This window comes from Polistes fuscatus, unplaced genomic scaffold (assembly GCF_010416935.1).
Source record: "Polistes fuscatus isolate 324 unplaced genomic scaffold, CU_Pfus_HIC Scaffold21, whole genome shotgun sequence".
In the NCBI taxonomy this organism is placed as follows: domain Eukaryota; kingdom Metazoa; phylum Arthropoda; class Insecta; order Hymenoptera; family Vespidae; genus Polistes; species Polistes fuscatus.
In genome coordinates, this window is record NW_025113098.1 from 1,033,122 (window position 1) to 1,058,623 (window position 25,502).

The 25,502-nt window shown below is 29.4% G+C and overlaps 5 protein-coding genes across 7 annotated transcripts; 3 read left to right on the forward strand and 2 right to left on the reverse strand.

Moving 5' to 3' along the window:
• Window positions 1–5,153: 5,153 nt before the first annotated feature.
• On the reverse strand, window positions 5,154–12,957 carry LOC122517576 (integrator complex subunit 1). 3 transcript variants are annotated; one of them, XM_043636045.1, is made up of 14 exons: window positions 12,907–12,957; window positions 12,286–12,469; window positions 11,713–12,185; window positions 10,315–11,598; window positions 10,025–10,200; window positions 9,796–9,948; window positions 9,041–9,718; window positions 7,169–8,959; window positions 6,788–7,102; window positions 6,251–6,713; window positions 6,028–6,152; window positions 5,775–5,965; window positions 5,425–5,697; window positions 5,154–5,326 (listed from the first exon to the last, which is right to left on the reverse strand). In XM_043636045.1, exons 1-14 carry the CDS (start codon window positions 12,940–12,942, stop codon window positions 5,211–5,213), a joined length of 6,258 nt encoding a protein of 2,085 aa, XP_043491980.1. In that variant the 5' UTR covers window positions 12,943–12,957; the 3' UTR covers window positions 5,154–5,210. The 3 variants fall into 3 exon arrangements, 2 of the variants coding, with proteins under 2 accessions (XP_043491980.1, XP_043491981.1); XM_043636046.1 differs by lacking the exon at window positions 12,907–12,957 and adding an exon at window positions 12,794–12,898; XR_006303893.1 differs by lacking the exon at window positions 5,154–5,326 and having other exon boundaries at window positions 5,606–5,697; window positions 5,775–5,936.
• A 134-nt stretch (window positions 12,958–13,091) lies between these two features.
• Window positions 13,092–16,152, forward strand: LOC122517577 (ATPase ASNA1 homolog). The gene is made up of 6 exons (XM_043636047.1): window positions 13,092–13,781; window positions 13,868–14,076; window positions 14,152–14,248; window positions 14,335–14,485; window positions 14,586–14,894; window positions 14,964–16,152. Exons 1-6 carry the CDS (start codon window positions 13,657–13,659, stop codon window positions 15,081–15,083), a joined length of 1,011 nt encoding a protein of 336 aa, XP_043491982.1. The 5' UTR covers window positions 13,092–13,656; the 3' UTR covers window positions 15,084–16,152.
• Window positions 15,692–17,681, reverse strand: LOC122517579 (2-amino-3-ketobutyrate coenzyme A ligase, mitochondrial). The gene is made up of 7 exons (XM_043636048.1): window positions 17,450–17,681; window positions 17,156–17,361; window positions 16,791–17,077; window positions 16,508–16,714; window positions 16,236–16,428; window positions 15,961–16,138; window positions 15,692–15,850 (listed from the first exon to the last, which is right to left on the reverse strand). The coding sequence occupies exons 1-7, from the start codon at window positions 17,469–17,471 to the stop codon at window positions 15,696–15,698; spliced, it is 1,248 nt and encodes a 415-aa protein (XP_043491983.1). The 5' UTR covers window positions 17,472–17,681; the 3' UTR covers window positions 15,692–15,695.
• Window positions 17,682–18,170: 489 nt separating this feature from the next.
• Window positions 18,171–20,181, forward strand: LOC122517580 (protein SAAL1). Its single transcript, XM_043636049.1, has 5 exons — window positions 18,171–18,525; window positions 18,597–18,752; window positions 19,032–19,293; window positions 19,372–19,824; window positions 19,909–20,181. The coding sequence occupies exons 1-5, from the start codon at window positions 18,340–18,342 to the stop codon at window positions 20,142–20,144; spliced, it is 1,293 nt and encodes a 430-aa protein (XP_043491984.1). The 5' UTR covers window positions 18,171–18,339; the 3' UTR covers window positions 20,145–20,181.
• An 805-nt stretch (window positions 20,182–20,986) lies between these two features.
• On the forward strand, window positions 20,987–23,619 carry LOC122517581 (kynurenine/alpha-aminoadipate aminotransferase, mitochondrial-like). The gene is made up of 8 exons (XM_043636050.1): window positions 20,987–21,451; window positions 21,545–21,716; window positions 21,787–21,973; window positions 22,223–22,339; window positions 22,433–22,756; window positions 22,843–22,969; window positions 23,067–23,275; window positions 23,389–23,619. Exons 1-8 carry the CDS (start codon window positions 21,385–21,387, stop codon window positions 23,449–23,451), a joined length of 1,266 nt encoding a protein of 421 aa, XP_043491985.1. The 5' UTR covers window positions 20,987–21,384; the 3' UTR covers window positions 23,452–23,619.
• Window positions 23,620–25,502: the final 1,883 nt, after the last annotated feature.

Below are 25,502 nucleotides of genomic sequence, written 5' to 3' on the forward strand. Positions count from 1 at the left end.
AGTGAGAACGAAAGTGAGAGAGAGAGAGAGAGAGAGAGAGAGAGAGAGAGAGAGAGAAAAAGAAAACAAAATATTCTATCTACGGGCAATAACGAATGTGTACGTATATTCCAGGAATTTCTCGAAGTGAGAACAGAAGAAACGAAGACAGCCGAAAACAAAACGAAGACAGCCGAACGTTCGACATGAAGGACGCGGTTACGTGTTCATTCCAGATCATTCCTTCAACGAGCTAACAATAAGATCTAACGACGTGACGTATTAAACTATTATATATATAACGTTATCGATTTTTATTAACAATTTTTACTGATATTAAATACTTTATATGTAATTTATACAAGTAGTGAGATAAAGGCAATTAATATTGCTTGAATTTATATTGATTCTTTATGATAAAATATCTTTAAAAGTGTGCAATGCCTTCAGGAATGATTCACAGGATATATTGTTCTATAATCTTTTTAGTATGTTTCAGCTTTTCAGAGTTTTATTTAATTTTATTTTATTCATCGTCATCCTAAGGGTAGGATACCCATCCTGCAGTCATCAATGAAGACTAAAAGTAAGTATATTTTCCTATTAAACGTTTCTATGATAACTTTAATGGTTTTTTATTATAACGATGATATTAATTGTTCTTTTTCTTTTTCTGTTTCAGAACATCATTGCAATCGAGCGCGTAGGCAATGAGGTACTCGTGTGTTGCATCGTAAAAATAAAATATAAAAGAATCGGAAAGTAGAATCAGTGTTGTACGCCGTATGTAAAGTTTCGTTTTTTCGGGTAAAGAAACTCCGTAAGTTTCTTCTATTCGGTTTAAACGTGTGCTCATCGTCATCCTAAGGGTAGGATACCCATCGTGCATTCATCAATGAAGAATAAACGTAAGTCAATTTTTATTTTAAACACTTTCTCAATAATTATAATAATTTTTTTATTACAACAATGATATTTATAATTTTGTTTTTATTTCTGTTTCAGATCATCATGGGAATATATCAGTGTTGGAAGTGTTTGTGAATTGTGTTTGTGAAGTGTTGCAAGTGTTCGTGCATTGCTATCGTGCGCGAAGCAATATACGGGAGTGTTGTATCGTTAAATATAATTAAAATCACGGATTAGAAGCACGTTCGTTCGTTTTCATTTCAATTTCGTCGCGTTCGCGAACATTTTTGAAATATATATTAAATTAACTGCGACCAAGGCAGTAATTGCATTAGAGTTTGTTCGAGTAAAGTTATATTTTTATCTTTAAACAGTCGCACAGACTGTTCGCGTATTAGAATCAGTGCATCAATGAAGATTTTTTACTTGCATTGACTGTGTGCAAAGCAGTCTTTGAATTAGTTGTTTAGAATCAGTGATCGGGCGTAAAACAAATTAAAATCAAACGCGAATTAGAATCAGTGTTGTTCGTCGTATAATAAAATTTCGGTTTCGCGATAAGAAACTCATCTATAGTTTCTTATTTTCGTTTATACCGCGTTTTTAGATTCACGCGAGGTGCATCGCCATGGTGCAATTGAATTTCATCCCATTGGAATGCATTGTAAGTATCTATTTTTATTTACATTTTATTCGATTTTATTTTATATGATTTTAGATTATATTGCAGATAACTTATCGTTTTGTTCTATTTTATTTTACAGATATGACGACGGACTTTCTACCTTATCAAAGATGTGGAATGAATTCTTCGATGGATCTTCGATGGATCTTCGATGGATCTTCGATGGATCTTCGATGGATCTTCGATGGATCTTCGATGGATCTTCGATGGATCTTCGATGGATCTTCGATGGATCTTCGATGGATCTTCGGTGGATCTTCGATGGATCTTCGATGGATCTTCGATGGATCTTCGATACTCGCATTCTACAATACTTGCTGCGAAGTAGGAGTGTTTTGGAGCCATCGTAGAACTTCTTATGCCGTGAGTTAAAATTTAAAGTCCCTCCGGTGCTCAATCATGTCGAGGATGAAAGGTCCTAATCGGCACGAGTTACTGGTTGTAATTATTTAAATAAATTAGTGACGAGCACATGAGTAATTCCTTTCTAGGAGTTACTCATGAAAATTGTATATTATATTGTATATTGTATTGTATATTTTATATTAGTTCAGGATAGGTTTTCTTGTCTCACCGGTTAAATTCATTTAATTAATAATGCAATTAATAAATGCACTTTCTTTTTTATTACGTGTTTTGTTCGTGGTTAGTAGTGGTGAATCGAGCATTTATTTACTCGTTTTTGTCCAGAAAAGCATGTAATAAATGTCTTACATGCATTGCTTCGTACTTAGTTTATCTAATCGCGATTAATTTTAATATATCGATACTTCGATATTATAAATAAATGAGCAAGAAGACAAACTCATTCGCGACGGATAGATTCTAGCAGTTAAGTGGTGGCTCAAAGCCCAGTTCTTTTATTAGAACAGCCAACTTAATGAAAGGAGTCGTCCGAGGTTTTTAAATATATTAAAATATATTAAAAGATATTAAAAGATTTTAAATTTATTATTTATCAAATAAATTGTAGAGTCCTTAGTCGCTTAGATGAATATTTATTAAAATGTATTCATGTGTTATATATTTATGTGTCTTTAATCATATTTTTAGATCAGGATTTTCAGCTTTAATATACTAATCTCCCGTTTCTCCCCCCTGTACTTTCTGCGTTCTCATCTATGCGTGTGCCCAGGTGCTACTCGTATGGGTGAGAAACGGTTAGTATAGGTTTAGTTTTAAGTTTTTCCCCTATTGGCGGCTGTCATTGTGCTAGTGATTGCACGATGTACTTTACACCTGTGTGTGCGTATTAGGTAAAGTGTTTTGTACATCGTTTCGCGATATTTTTTAATTAATACATCATTTAATACTGAGAACACTACTTCTACATATCACGTGTGATATGACAAATACGAGTGTTTCTATATTTTTATATTTATATTAAATTTTTCTACTTTTTTTTTTGTAATAAAATCGTTTTGAATAGTAGAGTTACCGCATTTATTTGTGGAAACTATGATATACTCGTATATAACTAGTATGCAATATATACTAGTGTATACTTGTATTTTTGCATTAGTCATTTTTGCAATAATCATTAGCCTTGACAGACGATTACAGCATTGGTACGTACTCCCATAATTTAGAAAACACGCGTTTGAACTAGGGTGTCGGAGGTGCCCCGGGGCATGCTCTCTAGTTTAGGCTTTTGCACCCTGGTGGTATGTGAGAGAATCGTGGAGTGAGTGGGTGGGTATGTACGTATGTTTGATCTTTTTAGATATTGCCAATATACAGGCAGGTAGCATACTTAGGTGTGAATGTTTATTTAATTTGTAAGTAGGTAGAGACCGGAGAAGTCGCGCGATTGTAATTTTCACTCAGGAGTGGAAAATTTCTTCTCCGGATATTATACAAAGTTTCAGCAACCTTTAGATTCATTTATCATTTAAATATTTCTTTTATTTTTTCCATATATTGCTGATACTCTGTACCACGAGATATAAATCAGTATCGAACGATTCAAAAGTCTTTGCGTTTTCTTAAAAATTAATTTTTTTTCGAATAAGTGAAGATAGCTGAATACGTTGGATACTTACTTAATATTAAGTATATTAATGCTTTGCTCTTTAGTAATTCCTACTGAAAATACTTCATTTGTTATATATGTATAATAAATACAAAGTAGAATAAAGATAAAAGATAAAAGTGGTCGAGTAAAAATGCAGGACCATAAGATGTGTGACAAAGTTTCTGCTTTTGTTTGATATTATTTAATCTTTTAAATGCAAAGTGTTAATAATAGGTTCATCGATTAGATCAAATATCTGTTGAGGCATTCGAGTAAATGTAATTGTACGATTTGTGGATTTCTTTAAGCTGCGATTGTTCAGCAAATGCATTATAAAATGCACTTAGAAAAAGCCTCACAGCAGCGTTTAGGGCATGAAGAAAGAAGAGGCATTATGCCGAAGAGGCCCCCACTTAAATGTGGCTGAAGAGGGCAACTACTATTGAGACTGTTGAGTTATTTTCAAAGGTTCAACAGCAAGTTCGAACTCTTTGAAGATAGCTCTCTCTAGTCTCATATTTTATATTTATTATATTACTGTTTTGCTCGTCATTAGTTTGTAGTTGTAATTGGAGATGATGGACCATTCCATCTCCTTGGGACACCAAACTTGTGTCCCTCAAAATCGTCAAAAAGATGCATATGTGTTTAGTTAAAGTCAAAAATATTAAAATTTTCGTATTATTACATTTTCAAGCTTAAATAACGTTCGGTAAATATTACAGTAATTTTTGTTTTCTTGTTTCGTTTTTAAGATTTTTCACTGTAATCGTATTTTATTAAATTTGCAATTTTTCTTTTCCATAAAATGCAATTTAAAAGTATTTCATAATAATTATTAGATATTTTTTTTCTAGTAATTTAATATTTATACTTTTCCCTTTTATATATATATATATATATATATATTTTTTTTGTAAATGTAAAATCACGCGTTTAAATTTAATTTCATTACAACGGTAAATAGAGATTTGATCAAAATAAATAGAGAATTCAATTGAAAAGTGCATCTGAGAATTGGACGATTAATATGTCAGGCTATTCTATCATTTGATTTTATGATTAATATAGTTTTCTTTTTGTTACAGGTGATCATCGTTGGATTTAACAACCAAACCTTTGAGATTCTTTTTTCTTTGAACGCCATGAATAATTTTTAAAATATAAATACATGTATTTATAAACGCATTTCTGAAGGCACACACATTTTTATATACACTAAAAATTGAATATAATTATTTAAAGTTTTATTACAATATTATTAAACTATATATACTATCAAAGAATATAGTATTCTTTGATAGTACTGTACCGTCATCGCGTTAAGTACCTACTCTCGCCCACTGTTGGTCAGGGTACTATCTAAAATGATTTTGGTTATGCGAAAAGGGAACTTGTGAGCTTCTATGTACTTCTGTATTCTTTGGTATGTTTTTCAATTTTCGTAGTAAAATCAAAAAATTTTTTTTTTAAATGAGTATAAAATTTGCATTCATTAAAGAACGTTTTTATCAAAATAACGGCTATCTAAAAAAATGTAATAAGAAGGAAAGTACACATCTCTTATAATTATGAAAAAATGTATTTTTTTTTGTTTCTGTACAAAATATATATTCTTTAATTCTAACAACCTCGTTGTGTATTTAACAAGGCAATACTTCTATTTATATAAGGAACAGTATTTACGTTTGAATTTACTCCTAACTCAAATACTTTTTCCAACAATGGTAATGCATGCTCTGAAAAAAAAAAAAAGAAAATATACTCATACATAAAAATATGAAAATACAGTAAATGTAATATATTTTAATAATTACATTAAAAGAAAATATATTACCTTGCATACATAAAACAATATCTGGTAATTTATCTAAAGCTGACATAAGTATGTCAGCTCTAGGGTTGTCTAAACATCGTTGAAAAGCAGATAATATATTTGGATTAGAGACAGGATGATGTTTTAATGCTCTAGCAAGTAAAGTGTGAGCTAATGTCCTTATATTCCCCTGTGGTGACAGAAGTAGTTCTGCTATATTATCAATTATTGGTTCCAACATGGCAGGTTTGCGAGAAGACAAATGTTCGATATCTTGAAGAACTCCAAATACGTCTATATAATAATAATTAGTACATTTTTATTTATCTATTAATAAGTTTTCTTCGTAAACAAAATTAAACTGATTGTACCTTCTCCGTGCAGTTTATTAAGTACTGTAATTAGAGGTTGCCGATGCTGGGGAATTGCAGGTTCTGATGGAAGTGGGCTAGGAGCAAGTGTTAATAGTATCTCTTCTGTATCTTCTCCTTCTCTTGGAATTGGAATTCCAGATATAAGTGTCCTTAAAGTGGCTAAAGTGGGATAATGTCCCTGTAACTCACTATATGCAAGTTTAAATAAGATGATTAAAATTGTATTTTAATTTAGAAGAAAATTACTTACTGAAGTATTTGGGCATGTTTTTGTAAATATTTTAATGCCCTGTTGGGATCATAAGAGATATATCCATATAGAAAAGTTACAAATCTGGTTATTAAAGGTATAAATTCTTTTGTCGGACTGTAAATCTAAAAATTTAAAAGAAATGCATTTAAAAAGAGTTTGGTTTTGTTAAATTGTTATTAAATCAAAAATAAATTTTATAATTTATTGCAAAAAAACATACCTGAAAACATAGGAAATAATTTTCTAATGTATCTTCTAAAGCTGTTTTATGTTCTTCATTAAATATATAAGGTTGTAATAATTCCAGCAATCCCATTACTTGTATAAAGAGATTTAAATGATGACCTGTTTTAAATTGATTATACTCCACATAACATCGACCCATCAATGATGAGGCTAGCATTGGAAGTTGTCGTAATACTAAAATTGGATGTACAGCCGCTATTTTTCTAGCACACAATTCAAATTCTTGAGATTTAAAAGTCCATGATTTTTGTCGTGGTGTTGCTGCCAAAGCTGTTAATAAAGAGTGACTCATACAATCCAAAACTGAACCAGTCCATCCTGTTATTTTTGCACCGGCAACAAACTTTGTTGTTTGATTAACATCCAAATAACATATTACTTTTGGTATTTTCATATACATATGTAAAAGAAATTGATGTGCCATATCAGAATTTACACTGAAATATATACAGGTTTATTATCTAATAAATTAATGAATATATACGTTAGATCAGGATAATATTTAACGAACCTATTATTTTGCATCATATTTTCTGTTAAATACTTTACTACACTAGCAATCAAATGATCATTTGTTGAAATGCAATGCAGTAACAAATCAAGGCGAAGTTCCATACGGGCAAGCGCAGAATTTCTGTCCTCGCAGTTACATATAATAACAGCTTCAGCTACTACATATGCAACAAGGTTTAGTAATTGTTCTTTTTGTAGTAATAATATGTTCTCAGGTACATAATGCTTTGGTGTAAATTTATCTCGACCTTGCCAAAGTTTAGGATTACACGTTAATGCCCAAAGAAAATCCAATACAGCACTTGGATCGTACCTATTTCAATAAAATAAAGTTAGCTAAAGAAATAAATTTTGTATATTTAATATTTCTTCTACTTACCCATCATCATATTTATCCAGCAAATGTCCTACACATTTATATAAAGTAGTCCAACTTGCTCTGTGTGTTAGAAGTGTTAATAAGTATGGTCTGCAGGAATGCAAACTCAAGGTATTATTATCCATTTTAACATGTACTTTCGTTTTTCCAAATAAAAGTTTCATTTGAAGATTAGGACATGTATCAATTAATTCAGGTTCTACAGAAGCTAGCCAGTCAATTAACAATCTCGTTCGAGATCTTACAATGCCTTCGTTACTATCAGTAATTAATAATCTTGTCATAGCTTCAATAAGGACATCATTCTTCTGTTGTTTGAGACTAATATCTAATAATTTTCGACCTACACCTTCTAAATTTACAGCATCTGTATTTTCTAAAATTGCTCCAGGATCTCTATTTTGCATCAACATAATTAATTCTTTACGTTGTGGAGTGTTCGTTAACTGTACATTAGCAAAATCTCTTAAAATTGAGAGAATAGGTGCTTTTATGTCACCAATCAGTGATATTAGATTTAAACACATATTTCGTGCCAATTCAACCACTTGCTTTGGGGTTGATAGATTTTTTAAGGGTAGTAATATTACACGCATTAAAGTACAAGAATATTGAGACATATGGACCAAAGATGCGAGAAATTGTTTTACTTGCATTGAGCTTAAAACACTGCATATATGTTGTATTGCTAAGACCACTGCTCCACTTTCTTTTGCTGACTTCTGAAGATCTTTTGCAAGTGTTTTATGTAAGCGACGATAAGCATCTATCTTTTGATTTATTGAAATATTTTCAATAAATAGTCGATTAATGAGATGTGGAACATCAGTTTTTACAGAACATTGAATAACAGATTGTTTCTGTACCATAGCACTTTGAGGTAATGGTTCTTGCAATTTATTTAATGCCATGACATTTTCTTCTGGTAAATGTGGTTCCAATAATTGCAAAACTTGTACAAATACTAATCCTCCTGTAGCTCCTCTTCTATGTTGAACTTCAACTAACTGAGCCATATAAGTTTTATCAAGTACTGCCTCTCCAACTGAACTTGGATCAATTTGTACTCCAGCATCAAGTGTATGTAATAATTTACTCATTGAAGAAACAGGTATTCCAAAGCTTTGGATAAAAAGAACCAATTGTTGTGGTTCTAAATCTTTCAAAGCTGCATCCACTAATCGTGGCACATTACTTCTAATCATACGTAATTTCAACCAATCTGGAATGAGCAATGCTTCCTCACTCGTATCTACAAGAAACGCTTTAGGTGGATCTGTGTTTAAAGGGAACCACGTTTCCAATAAATTAACAAATAGCTCATCATCGTCAGATGAATCATAAGTCAAAAGTATTATCATAGCATGAACTACCAAAATATGCATGGTACATTCTTCTCCACTGCTCCATTGAACAAGAATTTGATCTTGACTTTCAGACCAAGCATATCCTTCTCCTCTAGGAGCTCTAGCTTTTTCTAGATAATTGCAAAATATTGCCATAAATGCACGTAATGTCTGTTTAGCCTGATGATTATCACCTTCTGGCTGTGGAAGAATTGCAGCAATAATTGTACTACGTTCAACCACTAATTGTGAAATTTCATTTGCTAAATCAGTTAAATCAGGTAGATCATCTTCAGTAGTATGCGCAGCAAGATATGATATATAAGCATGTACGAGATCAGGATTATTTTCCACTTGGCAGGCACCACGAAGAGCAGTAGATACTAAAGAACGTATTGATACAAAATGTGGTATCGATGGTAGCTTACGTAGCAACCAAATTTCTCTGAAATAAAATTATTTTCTTTTAAATAAATGTAATAAAATAAATTATTATGTACAAATTAAATACATACACAAAACTTACCTATCAACTTCAATATCCATTTCCATACTTTCCTCTTCGAGCGGTATTGAGTCAAGAACCATTTTTAATCCAGTGATGGCTTGGAGGCGGCTACTGCTTTGTTGACTACTTAATCTTCTTAAAAAATACTCTAAAACTTCGTAGGCATGTTGTTGATCTTGATTCGGATCAGTTAATAAAGTTTGAAGATGAGCTAATAATTGTTGTTGTCTGGGCTGTTTTTCAGCTGCCTGAGTACTTGTAGATAATAAGAATTCACAAAGACATTGTACAGGTAATTGACTGAGTGAACCTTCGCTATTTTGTACCAAATCTGCTAACCATGGCATACTTTGTGACGAACTTTGTTGTTGTCTTTGTATTATGTCTAATAAAAAGTCTGGCTTTCGAGATCGACAAAGCAAATGTCCTAATCTATGAGATACATTCAAAGATTTAATTTGTTCTAAGACAGCTGGTGGTGGCCTTCTGGCAATACCGGTTGGATCCATAGTTATTAATTGAGATAAAAGCAAACTGGTTTGTTCAGAAATTTGTATTCTTGTTGATGCTGCAGCTAAATGAGATTCGTATTCAAGAATTTCTTGTTTTTCCATTGCTTCGACATGCATTTCTTTGGCCCGTTCTTGTTCCATAATTTCTGGTAAAGCCATTGTAGGTGGAGGATATGCAAAATGACTGAAAATATTTCACCAATAAAGTATATATACCATGTTATATAACAATTTTCAATGTTACTTAATATACTTACTTACTTAGTAATACACATTTCCATAAGAGTTCGTAAAATAGGATATCGTTTCCATGCAAGAGCGCCAATTGTGGAAGGATTATGAGCAGCTAAAATTAACAACATTATCCATCCTTTCCAATATAAATTTGATATTGCTAAAGTTGGTGGTACATATCTAAATAAAAGTTATTAAAAATATATATTATTATATAAATCCTATACGCATAAAAAATAGTAATATGTAAATTTACCCAGAAGGTATATTTATTGTTCCTGGAGGTTGATAAATGCAAAGATTGAAGATAAGTTCAATAATATCCGTTTTGTCTGCTTCTAACATTGGAAAACTTTCTGTTGAATTTGCTGCTGCTCTTCTTATTAATTGATCTGTTAAATCTAATGTTTCCGAATGTGTAATACTATTTTCCTACAAATAAATTAACATACTTGTGTTATTATGTATAATTAAAATTTAATAATGGAAAAATTCTGTTCTTTTATAATAATACTTTATATATTTAAATTTGCATATCCTACTTACTTTAGCAAATCCTATTAATAGTAACCTTAATAATGTGCTCTGTAATAATGGAACATCCGATACGAGACGTAGATAGAACACTCTATCTGATTCTGGTGGCCAATTATCTAGTTTATAGTAATGTTCAGCAGATTCCAACATTAGTATCTTGTGTAAACCATGAAGCAGTTCATTTTTACCAATAAGATACATTTGTTGTGCAGTATTCCGAAGCCATAAAACTGTTTCATATTGTATTGTTGCAACTAAATTTTGAAAATGATGTAATATAGCTACATCTTCCTTATCGCCGCGTTGTGCAAGAGTTTCTTTGACTTGTGGACTGATAGCCAGAAGCATACAAAGACAAAGTAAATCAATTAGAGACATAAACACTCGTTCCTTGAATTCAAAGTTTAGTAGTTGTTGTGCAATATCCTGTCTTTCTGACATTAATGTACGTGCGAATGTAACTAAATTAATGTCGTGTCGACAAACACGTACAATTTCTCTGAGCAGTGCACGTAAAGGTCTTAAATAATCTTCTCTATTCATTAATAAATCTTGAAATATTTCTGCAAGTAATTTAGCTGCTTGCTCAGGTAATGTTTGAAAAATCACAGCTAACATTGGCATGTTATTCGGATTACGTGCATTTGACAATTCATTATAAATTGTATGTTTTAAAATGGTAGATAAATTTTCTGGATGAAGACCAATAAGTTCCTTTACCCCATTTAAATATAAATTAATCACAGCTTTAGTTTTTAATCGCATTTTTACCAGTTGACTTATAACTTCTACATCTTTTTGCGTATGCGATGTACAATTATAACAAATATAACTAAGTAATTCCTGTGCAGGTCTCATTAATTTAGGATTATGTAGCCACATTTCTAATCTTGGAACAGCTATGTTTCTGATTTCTACAAATCCACATGCCGAAGAAAGTAATTTTAAAAAATTTCTTGTTATTGATTCCGGTTGTCTCCTATTTATTTGTTCTTTGACAGCTGTTAATACAACGTATTCTACATTTTCCATGCAATGAGCATATCTGGGAGTTACTGGAAATTCTATTTTTTCTTTATCTCCAGAAAATTGTACAGTTGAAGTTCCTGGTTCTTCATCGTCTACCGTAGAAGGGCTATGACAATCTCTTGGTGTTAATACTGATAATTCTGTTTGTAATACACTTTTGGGTGGTTGTCTTGTATTAAATCCTGTTAATATATTATCAACAAAGCCCTTACATTCTTCATGATCAATCCATACACGTTCACCCAATGCATCTTCAATATAAATCTATAGAAGTAAAAAAAGAAAATGTTACTATGTACTTCTAATTTGTATTAGTTACAAGATTATATCACAGTATTACGTTATATAGGCAAACATTGTAAAATTTATTGTAATTACTTGTACAAAAATTTCTGGCCAATTTTTCTTATCGTGAAATCCCTTCATTAATAAATTCGCAGCAAGCACTGGTACAAGTGGATTTCCTTTACTCTTATAATTATGAGCTTGGTCTCTTTTTAATAGAGATGACAATGCATGCAGAATGCAATCATTAGAAAAAATGGATGCACGAATTTTTGCTAAATAGAGTAATCCCATATATATTAGTGTATCAGGTTTCCATCTTTGATTTTTAAGAGTTTTTATAGCACCGCAAATGATGCCAATAACTTTGTCACCCTCATCATTATCGTTAGCTTCTAACACTAATGGAACAAAATCTGCTGGATCAGTTTCCGTAGCTACTGCTTCCCATGCCTCAGTGCTAGAAAACGGCGGTCTTTGATGAGGGATATGTTGTGAGAGTTTTGGCTTTTTTTGTGGAGTTAACGATAGAAATCCTGCGGGTGCTTCCTTTTTACGTTCTGTGTCTATATTCATTAATATTGAAACAAATATTAATGAAATAATAAAATATTAACTTTTCTTTCAAAAACATTTTATCTTTGCTTAAAGAAATATCATAATTACCAGAAGTGGAAGCAGTACTGCTTGGTTTAGGATGTATAACACCGAGTCTTTTAGAATCCGAATTTTCTCCACGGGAACTTTTCGATCCAAGTGCAAAGAAACCAGAAGGATGCTGAACGATTTTATTTTTAGCACCTCTGCCTGTACTTGTTTTGCCACGCTCCATTGTAATTCTTATTAATATCTATATTCATTGATAAATGTACAAAACATAAATTGAATTTATAGGTTTAATATTTAATACTTTTGTAGCATAACAAATGTAAGTCCTCATGTCATATACCAGAGATGGTACTTAATTTTATAATTTTAATATTATATGTTTGTAGTTGTAGCACGAAAAACTTAATTTAAGAAAGTTTCTTAAAAATAATAAAAATCTTACACATACATATATATATATAAAATATATATATATATATATGAAACACTTAGTAATATTAGAAATACACTTTTATATTAAAAAAAAAAAAGGAATCATTATTTTATATTTATTTAGATTTTATACATTTATATAACCGAAAGTATACGCTCTAAAACTTCTGAATAATTTTATTAAACATATAATAGACACGCCATTTAAGTTCAGAAGAATGATTCAACAACGAAATGAATGGTTACCAAAATTAGATAAGTAGCTCCACCTATCTGTGTCATCTTTCATTTGTTATTTGCTTCAATAAAAAGAAATTTTTTTTTTTTCATTTAATTTTTTCTACGTTCTAATATAATCATTGAAATAATAAAAAAGAAATATAAATATCAATGAATTCTAAGATATTAGGTAGTATTTGATTACACTTAGTTTTGACCAATAAGACGCTTAGCTTTAGATTTGGACTAATTTTAATTGGCCATTGTTTTTCGTGGAATAAAACACCAGTCACATTTGTATAAATATATGCACATTGTTTTATTTCTAATAGTTTTGTTAATTAAAAAAATTTGTCAATGTTAAATGAAGTTTGTGCATCATACTATAATTTTTTTCATACTTATCGTTTTTAAAATATTTATAGATTTATTCGGTCATGTTTAGTTATGCTTAGTCGTTAATCTAAATTAGAAAACAGGTAGTGTGGTGAGCACTCATTTTTATTATCAAAAATCTCCAATCGAACTTTTGTTTTTTATTTATTAGGAAAAAAAAGAATGTCCAATGAATAATGACATTAAATTTATCTAATATATAAAGAAAGCATACATTCATATATAAAAGTAACACTCTTAAACATTTGTCTTTAGTTTCGATTACGATTCATTCATTTATTCGATTACGATCTTTACAATTCCTTCCTTATTTTTTGATTAAGTCATACATGACGTGTTAAGTTTATCAAACATTGTACAATTTATTAAAAAAATTATAACATGAATGTAAATGATAATGAAGCAACGGAGCAATATGAACCTTCCATTAAAAATATCATTGAACAACGATCTTTACGATGGATTTTCGTCGGAGGTAAAGGCGGAGTCGGGAAAACAACATGCAGGTAATTATAACCTTGAAATTATGCATCTGTTAATGATAGACATTTTTATTTGTCTCTATTATATTAATTTCTCTTGTTTCTTTTAGCTGTTCTCTTGCTGTACAACTGTCAAAAGTAAGAGAAAATGTTCTTATTATCTCTACGGATCCTGCCCATAACATCTCAGATGCCTTTGATCAGAAGTTTAGTAAAATACCTACCAAAGTTAAGGGTTTCAATAACTTATTCGCAATGGAAATTGATCCAAATGTAGGTATTACCGAGTTACCTGAAGAATATTTTGAAGGTGAAGCAGGTTTGTAGAAGCATATCATTATACTTTTATTAATATATAATACATTATAATATTTTATTAACAAATGAGTTTTAGGTGGGGAAGCAATGAGATTAAGTAGAAATGTTATGCAAGAAATAGTTGGCGCATTTCCTGGTATAGATGAAGCAATGAGTTATGCTGAAGTTATGAAGTAAGCGTTCATTTGCTTCGATTAATATTTTAGTTCATATTTTTTTAATGCATTAAATGTTTATATTTGTGGATATTCATTTTTAGATTAGTTAAAGGAATGAACTTCTCCGTTGTAGTATTTGATACTGCACCTACTGGTCATACTTTAAGGCTATTGTCGTTTCCACAAGTGGTTGAAAAGGGGTTAGGAAAACTGTTGCGTTTAAAAATGAAAATTGGCCCTTTCATTAAACAGGTTTGTTAAATAGTTGATGATGCTTTATAGTTGTTATATTAAATATTTAAAGTAGCACTTTTATGTTCAATTTAAAATGTAAATATATATATTATTATAGATCAGTTCTTTATTGGGAATTACTGACTTCAATGTGGACACTTTTTCAAATAAAATGGAAGAAATGTTAGCAGTTATTCGTCAAGTCAACGAACAGTTTAGAAATCCAGATCAAACTACCTTTGTTTGTGTGTGCATAGCTGAGTTTTTATCACTTTATGAGACAGAAAGACTTGTACAAGAATTAACAAAATGTGGTATAGATACACACAATATTATAGTAAATCAACTACTTTTCCTGAAGGAAGGTGATGTTCCATGTAGACTTTGTCTTGCCCGGCACAGAATTCAAGATAAATATTTGGAACAGGTAGATTAATTATTTTACAATTAATATATTTATATAATAATTCCTTATTGTATCTTTTTTTTTTTCAAGATTATGGATCTTTATGAAGATTTTCATGTTACACGTCTGCCTTTATTAGAAAGAGAAGTTCGTGGTGTACAGCAAGTTAAAGAATTCTCTGAAAATCTTATTAAACCGTATAAACCTTAACATAAATGTAATTAATGGGATTATAATATATTACATATAATCAGACAATTTGATGATTTAGATCTCATTATGAAAAAATTTATATAAAGATTTAATTCTTATATTTCTATAGTTCATATTTTACAATAATCAGATAAATTCATTCTCTATTGCTTTTTCTAAACCTAAATAAAAACGTAGTAGATTACTGATAAATAAAAATTTTTGTGCATTTTCTATTATTTGCGTGATCTCACATATTGAATGTATACATTTTGTAAAAAATAATCTATTAATTATAAATATATTATTTAAGAGATAAATAGTTCGAATAGTTATATAATATCGTCGACGATCTGCTCAAAATACTTCACGTAAATATTCAAAAACGTGCTAACAAATCTTTATATAAAAAATTTTAATTGCATAAAACATATTCACATTTACCATATATTGTTATGATTAATAATCGGTTTTTATTTTTGTCCGTTTAATTTATATCTTTATAATAACAATGTTGTTATGTTAAATATGTTTAATGCACAAAATCATAATTGAGTCTGATTTTATTTTCATATAATTAAGAATATTTGATTAATATTAGCTTTTTTATGCTGGAAAGGTAATTAATTATTATATAACAGATAATTTTTTTCCAATATGTATAAATGCATTTATAGCTTTGTCTATATCTTCTTTAGTGTGTGCTGCACTTATTTGAACTCTTATTCTTGCTTTGTCTTTTGGTACAACAGGATAACTGAAGCCAATTACATAAATTCCTTTTCCTTCAAAGATAATTACGAATATGAATTAACGTAAATAATAAATAGAAGTATATAATTTGAATAGTGATATGTGACTTAAAATAGATATAATAACAAAATGGTATTCGTACCAATCATTTCATCAGCAAAAGTTGAAGCTAATTTCGCATTTCCCAGCATAACTGGACAAATAGGGTGACTATTACCATTGATTGTAAATCCAGCAGCAGTCATTGATTTTCTAAAATGTTCTGTATTGCTCACTACATTTTTCAAAAATGTTGTATCAGATGTTATTAGATCCATCACCTATAGATGAGAAATTCTTGTTTGAATTCATTTATTTAATTTCATTATTTATGATTTAATATATTGCATTAATGTATATAATATTTAGTATATATACTTTATTAGCTGTTGCTATGACAGGTGGTGGCAAAGAGTTTGAAAACAAATATGGTCTACTACGTTGTCTTAACAAATCAATCAGTTCTTGCTTACTGACTGTGTAACCACCTGCTGCTCCACCTAAGGCTTTTCCTAAAGTTGAATTAATAATGTCTATACTACCTAAATGGTTGAAATATTCTTCAGTTCCTCTAAAATTACATTAAATTATATTAAACATATAGATAAGTTGAATGATTAACTATTAACTAATAGAAATCATCTACTTACCTACCAGTTTTTCCAAAAAATCCGGTTGCATGACAATCATCTACAAATGTAAAAGCATTATACTTCTTTGCAAGCTCGATTATATCTGGTAATGGAGCAATAGTACCATCCATCGAAAAGACTCCGTCAGTAGCGATAATTCGTAAACGCGACGTGGAGCTTTCCTTAAGTTGTTTTTCTAAGTCGGCCATATCTCTATGTTTATATCTTTAGAAACAAAAATTCAGAATAATTTTAGAATCATTTAATTTTCAAATTATTCTAATTTTTCTTTACATGATACCTGTATTTTTTAGCCTTGCATAATCGAATACCATCGATGATCGAGGCATGATTGAGTTCATCGCTGAACACTGCATCGTCTGGTGTAAGTAGAGCTTCAAAGAGACCAGCGTTTGCATCAAAACAAGATGCATAAAGAATTGCTGCTTCTCTACAATGAAAAGCTGCTATTTTCTTTTCTAATTCTATATGCAAGTCTTGCGTTCCACATATGAATCTAACAGAACTCAAACCAGCTCCATATTTATCTAAAGCGACCTTAGCAGCGGTAATGATTTCTTTGTTATCCTAATCATATTTAATACATTTTATATTTATTAGCTTATATTTATTTTACTTTTAATTTTAAAAAAAAGTTTTTGTTACCGCTAAACCTAGGTAATTGTTTGCACAAAAATTTAACACTTTTTGTCCATTCGCTAATACAATTCTTGTCCTTTGAGGTGATGTAATTATTCTTTCACTTTTCCAAGTACCAGCTGCTTTTATCTCCTCCAATTCTGGTTTTATAAATGTTACCAAAGAATTCGCTTTAGTAAATTGAATCCTTTTAATACCATGAGTTTTAATAGCTGCAACAATAATGATACATTTATAAAATTTCTATTTGATTTACAACAATTATCTTTACAAATAAACAATTAGTTCAATGAAACTAACTTCTATCGAGTATTCGGTACATTTTATATGAATCCAATATACTATTCTAGAGTGTTTAAACGTCAAATGAACAACTGATTATAAAAAGTGAAGGCAAACAAGAACCGGTTTTACTTGTTATACTTAATGATTCGAAAGATGCATATTTAACGATTCCTATTATTTTCATTCTAATTCATTTATTCGTAAAAAGGTCCAGTGAAAGGTCATAGGAATATACTATATATTTTCAATAATTTGTTTTTTAATATGTCTTATATTTTCTATATTTTATTGAGATGAATAGAATATAAAATTATAACTTTATTAATATATTTATTATATAAATATGCATCTCTCTCAAATTTATTAAACAGCCAGTTTAACGACCATAAATTTTTTTACCAAAGTTAAGGGACTACGAATATACATTTTTCTATATTTTAAATAAATAACAAAAAATAGAATTTTATTTATATTCATTTTTAAATGATATTCAATTTTCACGGTCGATTTACTTTCCTACTCAACTGATAAGTAGCATCAAGTGTATCTGCATATGATAAAAAAGAATTGATGTTACCGTGAAAAACCAGAATTGGAGAAAAAATGTTAAGATTCACATTCAAATTCGCAGAAAATCGTCTTAAGTTGTTGGTTTGGTTGTTGGTAATTAATTTCTTTTAGCTTCTCAAACTGTTTTATCTCTCGTAGATACTAAACGTTTACCGATAGTAGTTTTACGAAAATAAATGTAATTTTCGATGGCGCTGCGAGCATTGAACTTTAGAACAATTTCAAGATATAAAAATCCTTTCTATGATTAGTATAAATTTGGGAGATAAGTTGCTTAAAGAAGAAGAGAGAAAAATATAAGTTTAAATTTATCTTGTGAAACTATTAAAATAATAATGACAAGTACAAAAGAAGAAGATTCCCCTGAGAACGTATCTGATACAAATCTTGCCAATTATTCGGTTATGTTAGATTCTGGTCAATTTGATAATAAAGAATTAGGTACAATGAAAGGTGATAGTATAGGAGATACTGTTTACAGTGCAAAATGGATACTTAATACACTTATATCGTTATCAAAGGTAATTCCACATCAATACCGTCTATGTATTAAATAATATTATATACTTAAAAGATTCGTTAATTTATTTAGGTTCAAGATGTTGGTTGGACCGAGGAACTAGAAAATGATTTGTGTATACTATGGGACATGACTGCTGAACAAGACATAGCCATGTATTTATATGAAAATGACTATTTGAAAATAGTTCAAATTTCCTTAGAAACTTCTACTGTACCTAGATTAACGGTATGATTTACCGATTTTATTTTAGCCAAACATATTTATGTAATATAGAAAACAACATTAAAAACTTGCATTATTAATTATTAGAGATTTTGTCAAATTTTGTATTTCGTAAAGGAAAATGTATTATGCATCGTTGGGGGCGGATTTCATGCCCCTGACGTGTGTAACCGTAATTCTTTCTAAAACATATTTTCCGAATGGTGGAACCACTCGGGATGAAAATGATCAGACATAGACCAATAAATTTGTTATCAACTGTATAAAATTATTTATTTTTAGGAGATATTACTTGGTATTATTGGAAACATATGTTGTCAAACATGTATATTGGAATCAATAGGAAATAATAAGCCACTTGTCAAAATAATTTGGAGTAATCTTTTGTCAGACGATACAGAATCTTTACATCAGATTTTTCGATTATTACAAGCAGTAATTTGGGATATTCGAAGGAATCCTAAATCTCAATGGGTGAACAATATTAAAGAGTGTGAATTTTTTAGCGACGTTGTGATTTTTGTATTAAATAGTTCTACTAATAGTAAGTAAATCAATACTGTGCTTTATATTGTTAAGTATGTGCTATCGTAATTTTAGATTTGATTTATAAATGTTCCAGATGACTTGCTCATTACAACTTTAGATTTACTTCTTTCAATTTCGAAACTAACCGATACCACCAACTTTCTGTTAGAATTATTTAACATAGAGAAATTGGTTCCTGCACTTTTAGAGTGTTTTATGCAACTTATTCCGCAGCAAAAATCCCATTTCACAGATTCAGAAATAAGAATGATTGAAAAATGGCTTACCATAATGTCCACTGTTATGAAATTCACAATGACAATAGGAAACAGTGACAATAATGAAAACATTATGATATTAATGGATATTATACTCAAGATATTACAGCCATATAAACATAAAAGCAATTTGATTCCACTTGATGAAAATTCTGCATTGTGTATTCAGGAATGCATTGAAATAATATTATATATACAAAAAACTGAAATATGCATTATCCCAGAAATCAACAGTATTATAATAAACATCATCTGCAAGCTTAAATCAAGTATTTGTATAATATTGTTAATAATTTATAATATTTATCATACAAACTCTTTCATATTGTAATTTTATCAAATGTATTTTGCAGCTGATCATGACGATTTTACGAGTCATCTAGATGATGTAGTTACCGAACTTATAGACTACTTAGAAAGATATTGGGTGGAAATGCTAGAATTATATACTATTGACCAGATAAAAGATATTCTATGTATTTGCGATAAGAACATTGTAAATAGTTTAATTGAATATATTAAGCAACGGCCTAATGTATCACAGTTTAAATTAGATAAGTTATTAGAAGCGTATTCTTGTCTCTCTTAAAAAATGTATATGAAATTAATGAAAACAATGGATTTTATATTGAAGAGTTTAATTATTCAAATAAATTTCATATAATTTTTACAAAATTGTTACATCCTGCGAACGTTTTTTTTTTGCGTTTTGCATTGTATAAAATAGAATGACCGACATACATTTTTTTGGTATTCATTTATTTTTCTTCTTCTTTTCTTACGAAAGATTAAAATATTTTTATAAGATTTTAAATAATATGATTGATGATATATTCTTGATAGCGCATTACGAATTTTTCTTATTATTAAAATAATACTCGATGCACATCAGTACACATCAATGCGTGTGTTCCTTTTGTAATAACATGCGTGTTACATTTGAGATTTTAATTGAATGTCAGTCGGAATGTTTTATATTATTGTATGAGAACTTGCAACTAGGAATGTTAATCGGGTAGGTAGGTCGATTAATAAAACGATGTTCGTGAACTTTTCATCCAATTTGAATAATAAGTTGAATGAAAAATTTGTGACTCGTTTTTCGCGTTGAACTTTTAAAAATTTCTAATCAATGATTAATGAAATGATATTTGTTAGAAAGATAAATGTACAAGTAGAGTCTTAGCCCGCGGGTCTCCGAAAACAGCAACCTCCTCGCGGTGAGACCTGGGTCGGTATTACTTGCGATATATTCAAATCTAATTGTAAATTATGTAACGCAAGTACTACCGGGCGAATGGCTGTATTAAATTCAATCTAAATTTATTAACACATTTAATTATTATTAACATTTTTTTGGTCCTTCTGACACATTGTTATTTTTTCTGAAATAATCAAATGTAGATTTATCGAATAATCTGTTAAAAAATCAAATTTATATATATATGAAATAAATATTTAATGTTGTGTGTGTGTATGAAGCGCACAGTGAAAAAATATATAAGATGATCTCTGCACTTTTGTTGCCTCGAGGCCCCCGGACTCTTAAGTTCGGTCTTGCGTATTAAAGATCAAGTAAAAATAATACTTTTATCATCATTATATAGCATGTTATTGTAATAACAATACCACATACGTCAACTCGATAAAACAGATAATTGTCTCCGTGTATATATAAATGTCGCTTTTTACGTGATAATGAACTTATCATCGCGATAAATTATCATTTATCAGTTTGAACTTCTCGATTAAATTCCACTTTTAGTTGCATTTCTACATTACATGAGAACACATATTAACGATTGGTAAAGCACATAGTAACAAACAAAATGAATTACTCCGAATTTTACTCGAAAATTACCCTTAGAAGGAGAGAAAATCCGATTAGACGAAGAAGTAAGACATACTTAAATAAATCTTAAATATCGTTTGTTAATAATTATTATGAACATGTAAGTAATATTACATATCTTATTATATAAATTCTAGCTGAAGCTTTTTTATCAAGTAACAAATCGGATGTAATAAGTTTTGCTGGTGGATTACCAAATACCAATACTTATCCTTTTGAAGGAATTAACGTGTCGTGCAAAGATCAAACGAATTTAAATCTTAAAGATAAGGATTTAGCGTTAGCTCTTCAATATGGACCTGCTGGCGGGTAATTAATTATTCAAACATTTAGAAAATTGTACATTTTATTTAACATATCGTAACAATTTCGTATATAGGTACTTGCCCTTAACAAAAAAGTATCGAGAACTGCAATGTAAATGGCATAATCCTAAACGAACAGATTGGAACGTAATATTTTTTTCTGGTTCGCAAGATGGTTGTTCGAAAATTTTTGAAATGTTTCTCGACGAAGGTGATCCAGTTATGGTTCAGTCGCCGACATATGCAGCAACGATCAATTCAGTGAGTTGACAATAATATCTCTGACTACATTTTTCAAAAATATATATTAATGATATACCGAAAATATATTAACGATATACTGAAAGTATAATAATCCTTTGCATTCGAGGTATTATTCGCTATGACAATTAGAATGACTTGTTATTTCGTACATTGCCCGGCTTATGGGTTTCGTACATAATACAAACTATGCACGTCGGAATGCGAGTGTATGCAAGAGTATAAAACATTTTTAATATCTCGTTACAGTTGGTATCCTTGAATCCCGATTTCATTGAAATAATCCAGGATGACGACGGTATTATACCTGAGGAAATAATTAATGTATGCGAAAAAAGATTAAGCGATGGGAAACCATTACCGAAGGTAACAAAACAATATAAATCACCGTGAAAAAAAACCTTACTTGTCGTATCTAGATTTTCCGTATTACTTATAATCATTATTATTTGCAATTAGTTAATATACGTCAATCCTACTGGTGCAAATCCAACAGGAACTATATTAACCGAAAGTCGTAGGAAACAAGTATACGAATTAGCGCAGAAATACAATTTTCTTATCGTAGAAGACGAAGCGTATTGTTTTATTCATTTTGCGAATAAACAACCTACGTCTTTCTTTTCATTGGACACTGACGGACGCGTATTAAGGGTGGATTCATTTAGTAAAATTATTAGCGGTGGTATGAGATTAGGTTGCGTCTCGGCTAACACCGAACTTCTGAACAAATTGTCAATGCATGTAGAAAATAGCATTTTACATGCCAATTCGTTGTCACAGGTAAAATCAAATTAAACAGAAAGAAAAAAATATGTATATATAAAAATATTGTGAAATATTATCAACGTTCTCGCTACTTCTAAAAGGTGATCGTTTACAAATTATTTGATTCGTGGGATGAAGATAGATTCGATAAACATTTCAAGAGTCTTCAAGATTTTTATCGAATGAAACGTAACAGTATGTTAGCAGGAATTAAAAAACATCTTACAGGTAATCGTGAGAGTAATTTATCTTACAGTAATATAAAAATAAAAAACCATTGTACAATCTTATCGGATTTAATTATAAATCTTTGTAACGTTAACAGGATTGGCCAAGTGGATAGAACCTAAAGGTGGTTTCTTTGTATGGATTAAATTGATCGGAATCGATGATACGTTTCATTTTATAAAGAACAAATGTATACCCAATGGATTATTCGTAGTTTCTGGAAATGCGTTTTATTACGATAGTAAAAAACCGACCCAATACATACGTTTATCATATAGTTATGCGAATGACGAGGAGATCGATAAGGTCAGTTTTTAGATTTTTTTGTATTTTTGTAAAATATTTAAAAGAGATTGCGAGGTAAGAAATATTGATTTTTCTGTACGAATTGTATATTAATTTCGTCTTTATATATACAGGGACTCTCAATTATGGCCAAATTGATACGAGAAGAAAATCAAATGAAAATTTTGACACGTTAAAAAGATCTATGGTTTTCTTTTTTTCTTTTTCGTTTTAATCATAAATAGATTATTTACGATGCGTGTGTCTTTGACATTTTAGGAGACCAAAGGAATAGGTAATGTAGGAAAAATTGTATAGAATATCATTATTTCAAATGAAACATAGAAAACAAAGGTAATTGGCAATTGAGTATTTTTAATCTTATTTTTCTATTATAAATATTTTGTTCGAAATATCGTTAGAAATTTCAGTTACATATATACTTACATAACGTGGACTTAATATACACATTTATTTAATATATACTAAATATATAATATTACCGTATACTTATATATTCGCAATATGCATTCAATATTAATTATTGTATGCAATTAAATTGATTGTTATCGTCAAGTAATATATATATATATATATATAGTTTACATTCGTTTCTTAGAAAAACACTTTCGGACATATTTATATTCGTAAGAAAAGAAATTTAAATATTCTATCTAAATCTATAATTCGAGTTAATACGATCATATTACAGAGTCTTATTGTTTTCCTTTTAGTTATTTTCTTTTTAATAGAAATATATATGTATATTTGATTTAATACTTAAAATATGAAGTAGATAAAATGTATATATGGATATACAATCCATATACACAAAATAAACACAAAATACGTAATTGAACAAATTGATAATCATTATCGGTCGGAAATAATTACAAATGTTTCAATTCTTAATACACATACAATATTTGTTTCATTAAATATAATAAAGTAGAGTACTGATTAATTTTGTTAATTTAGGATAATTAGAATGAGATGCGAATAACTAAAAATGACATTAATAATTACAATTTATTTTTACATTTGTTTTATTGAAATATTGCTCTGTATATACGTGAACGCGTTGGGCGGATTGAAAAATTTGAAGCCTAACGTAGAAACAATTCCTTTTTTTTTATCCGGTCAACTTACTTTTATTTTTTAAGAGAGTTTTTTTTCTCGTTGAAACTCCAAAATTGTTTAACCCACCCTCGTATATGTATATATGTAGGTATTATAAATAATATCTTGTAATTTGTATTCATGAGTATATAAAAGTACAGGCAAACACTTAGTGTTTTTTTTGTAAAAATTGTTTTATTATAAAGTACATAAGTTCTATACGACGCTAGCACAAAATCACGTTATTAATTCACATTTGACTTTCAATAACGGGCACTCTACTGTATTAAATTTAATATCATGGAAATATAAAGAAATAACTTAAGTAATTTTTTTTTCCTTTTTTTTCTTTTCTAGAATTAACTTAATATTTCAATTTGAAACGTAAATGTAAAAAAAAGAACAAAGAAAACGCATATGTTTGTTCGTTCTTTTTTAATCGATTGTACCTAATTGATTTTCTTCTATTTGATATAACTTTAAATATAAATCTATATGAAGATAATTTACTTTTCGGATCGTTAGATTTACATATCGCAAATAAAATTGAACTCTAACATTCGTTAAACGGTTTTTATCATAGAATAGTAAAGAAGCGAGGTTTTATAAGAATCTTATTCTAAACACAAGAGAAAAAGGAAACGTTGTAATAAACAAAGAAAAAAAATAACGGACAAAATAATAATAGGAAATAGTTAAAGCACAAATTATCTAACATTTGCTTTATTTTATTTTATTTTATTTCATTTTTTTTTTTCCTTTTTTATACTTTCTATTTAATCAGTCGAAAAATTCTCGCAGAGCAGTCTATTGCAATAGCTTTTAATGTATATTATAATAATAATATTAATAATGATAATGATAATAATAATAATAATAATAATAATAATAATAATAATAATAATTACTATTGACAATATAATTATTTAGATGTCTATTATTTTCTGCGTTAATAATTCGATCGAACGCAACATTAATTTCCTAATCAAATTAAATAATTCGCTTTTCAAAGTACATTTGAATAAAAAGTATCTTTAGATTTACTTTTCGTACTGTCCCAGTCTTAGAAATAAAAATGAGGCGTCACATAAAACTATATGCATAATCAATCCGAAAACGATAATCCTTT

Bases quoted from the DNA above. Each gene is read 5' to 3' on its own strand.
- LOC122517576 (XM_043636045.1), bottom strand. From the start codon at position 12,942: ATGACACAGATAGGTGGAGCTACTTATCTAATTTTG. The intron at 10,201-10,314 runs GTAAGTAGGATA...ATTTATTTGTAG, and splicing joins TATTAATAGGATTTGCTAAA to GAAAATAGTATTACACATTC. The intron at 5,698-5,774 runs GTACAATCAGTT...ATTATTATATAG, and splicing joins TAATAAACTGCACGGAGAAG to ACGTATTTGGAGTTCTTCAA.
- LOC122517577 (XM_043636047.1), top strand. From the start codon at position 13,657: ATGAATGTAAATGATAATGAAGCAACGGAGCAATATGAACCTTCCATT. The intron at 14,077-14,151 runs GTTTGTAGAAGC...AATGAGTTTTAG, and splicing joins ATATTTTGAAGGTGAAGCAG to GTGGGGAAGCAATGAGATTA. The intron at 14,249-14,334 runs GTAAGCGTTCAT...ATTCATTTTTAG, and splicing joins AGTTATGCTGAAGTTATGAA to ATTAGTTAAAGGAATGAACT.
- LOC122517579 (XM_043636048.1), bottom strand. From the start codon at position 17,471: ATGTACCGAATACTCGATAGAA. The intron at 16,715-16,790 runs GTATCATGTAAA...TTGTTTCTAAAG, and splicing joins TGCAAGGCTAAAAAATACAG to ATATAAACATAGAGATATGG. The intron at 15,851-15,960 runs GTACGAATACCA...TTATCTTTGAAG, and splicing joins TTTTGCTGATGAAATGATTG to GAAAAGGAATTTATGTAATT.
- LOC122517580 (XM_043636049.1), top strand. From the start codon at position 18,340: ATGACAAGTACAAAAGAAGAAGATTCCCCTGAGAACGTATCTGATACA. The intron at 18,526-18,596 runs GTAATTCCACAT...TAATTTATTTAG, and splicing joins CACTTATATCGTTATCAAAG to GTTCAAGATGTTGGTTGGAC. The intron at 19,294-19,371 runs GTAAGTAAATCA...TAAATGTTCCAG, and splicing joins ATTAAATAGTTCTACTAATA to ATGACTTGCTCATTACAACT.
- LOC122517581 (XM_043636050.1), top strand. From the start codon at position 21,385: ATGAATTACTCCGAATTTTACTCGAAAATTACCCTTAGAAGGAGAGAA. The intron at 21,452-21,544 runs GTAAGACATACT...TATAAATTCTAG, and splicing joins AAATCCGATTAGACGAAGAA to CTGAAGCTTTTTTATCAAGT. The intron at 22,970-23,066 runs GTAATCGTGAGA...TAACGTTAACAG, and splicing joins AATTAAAAAACATCTTACAG to GATTGGCCAAGTGGATAGAA.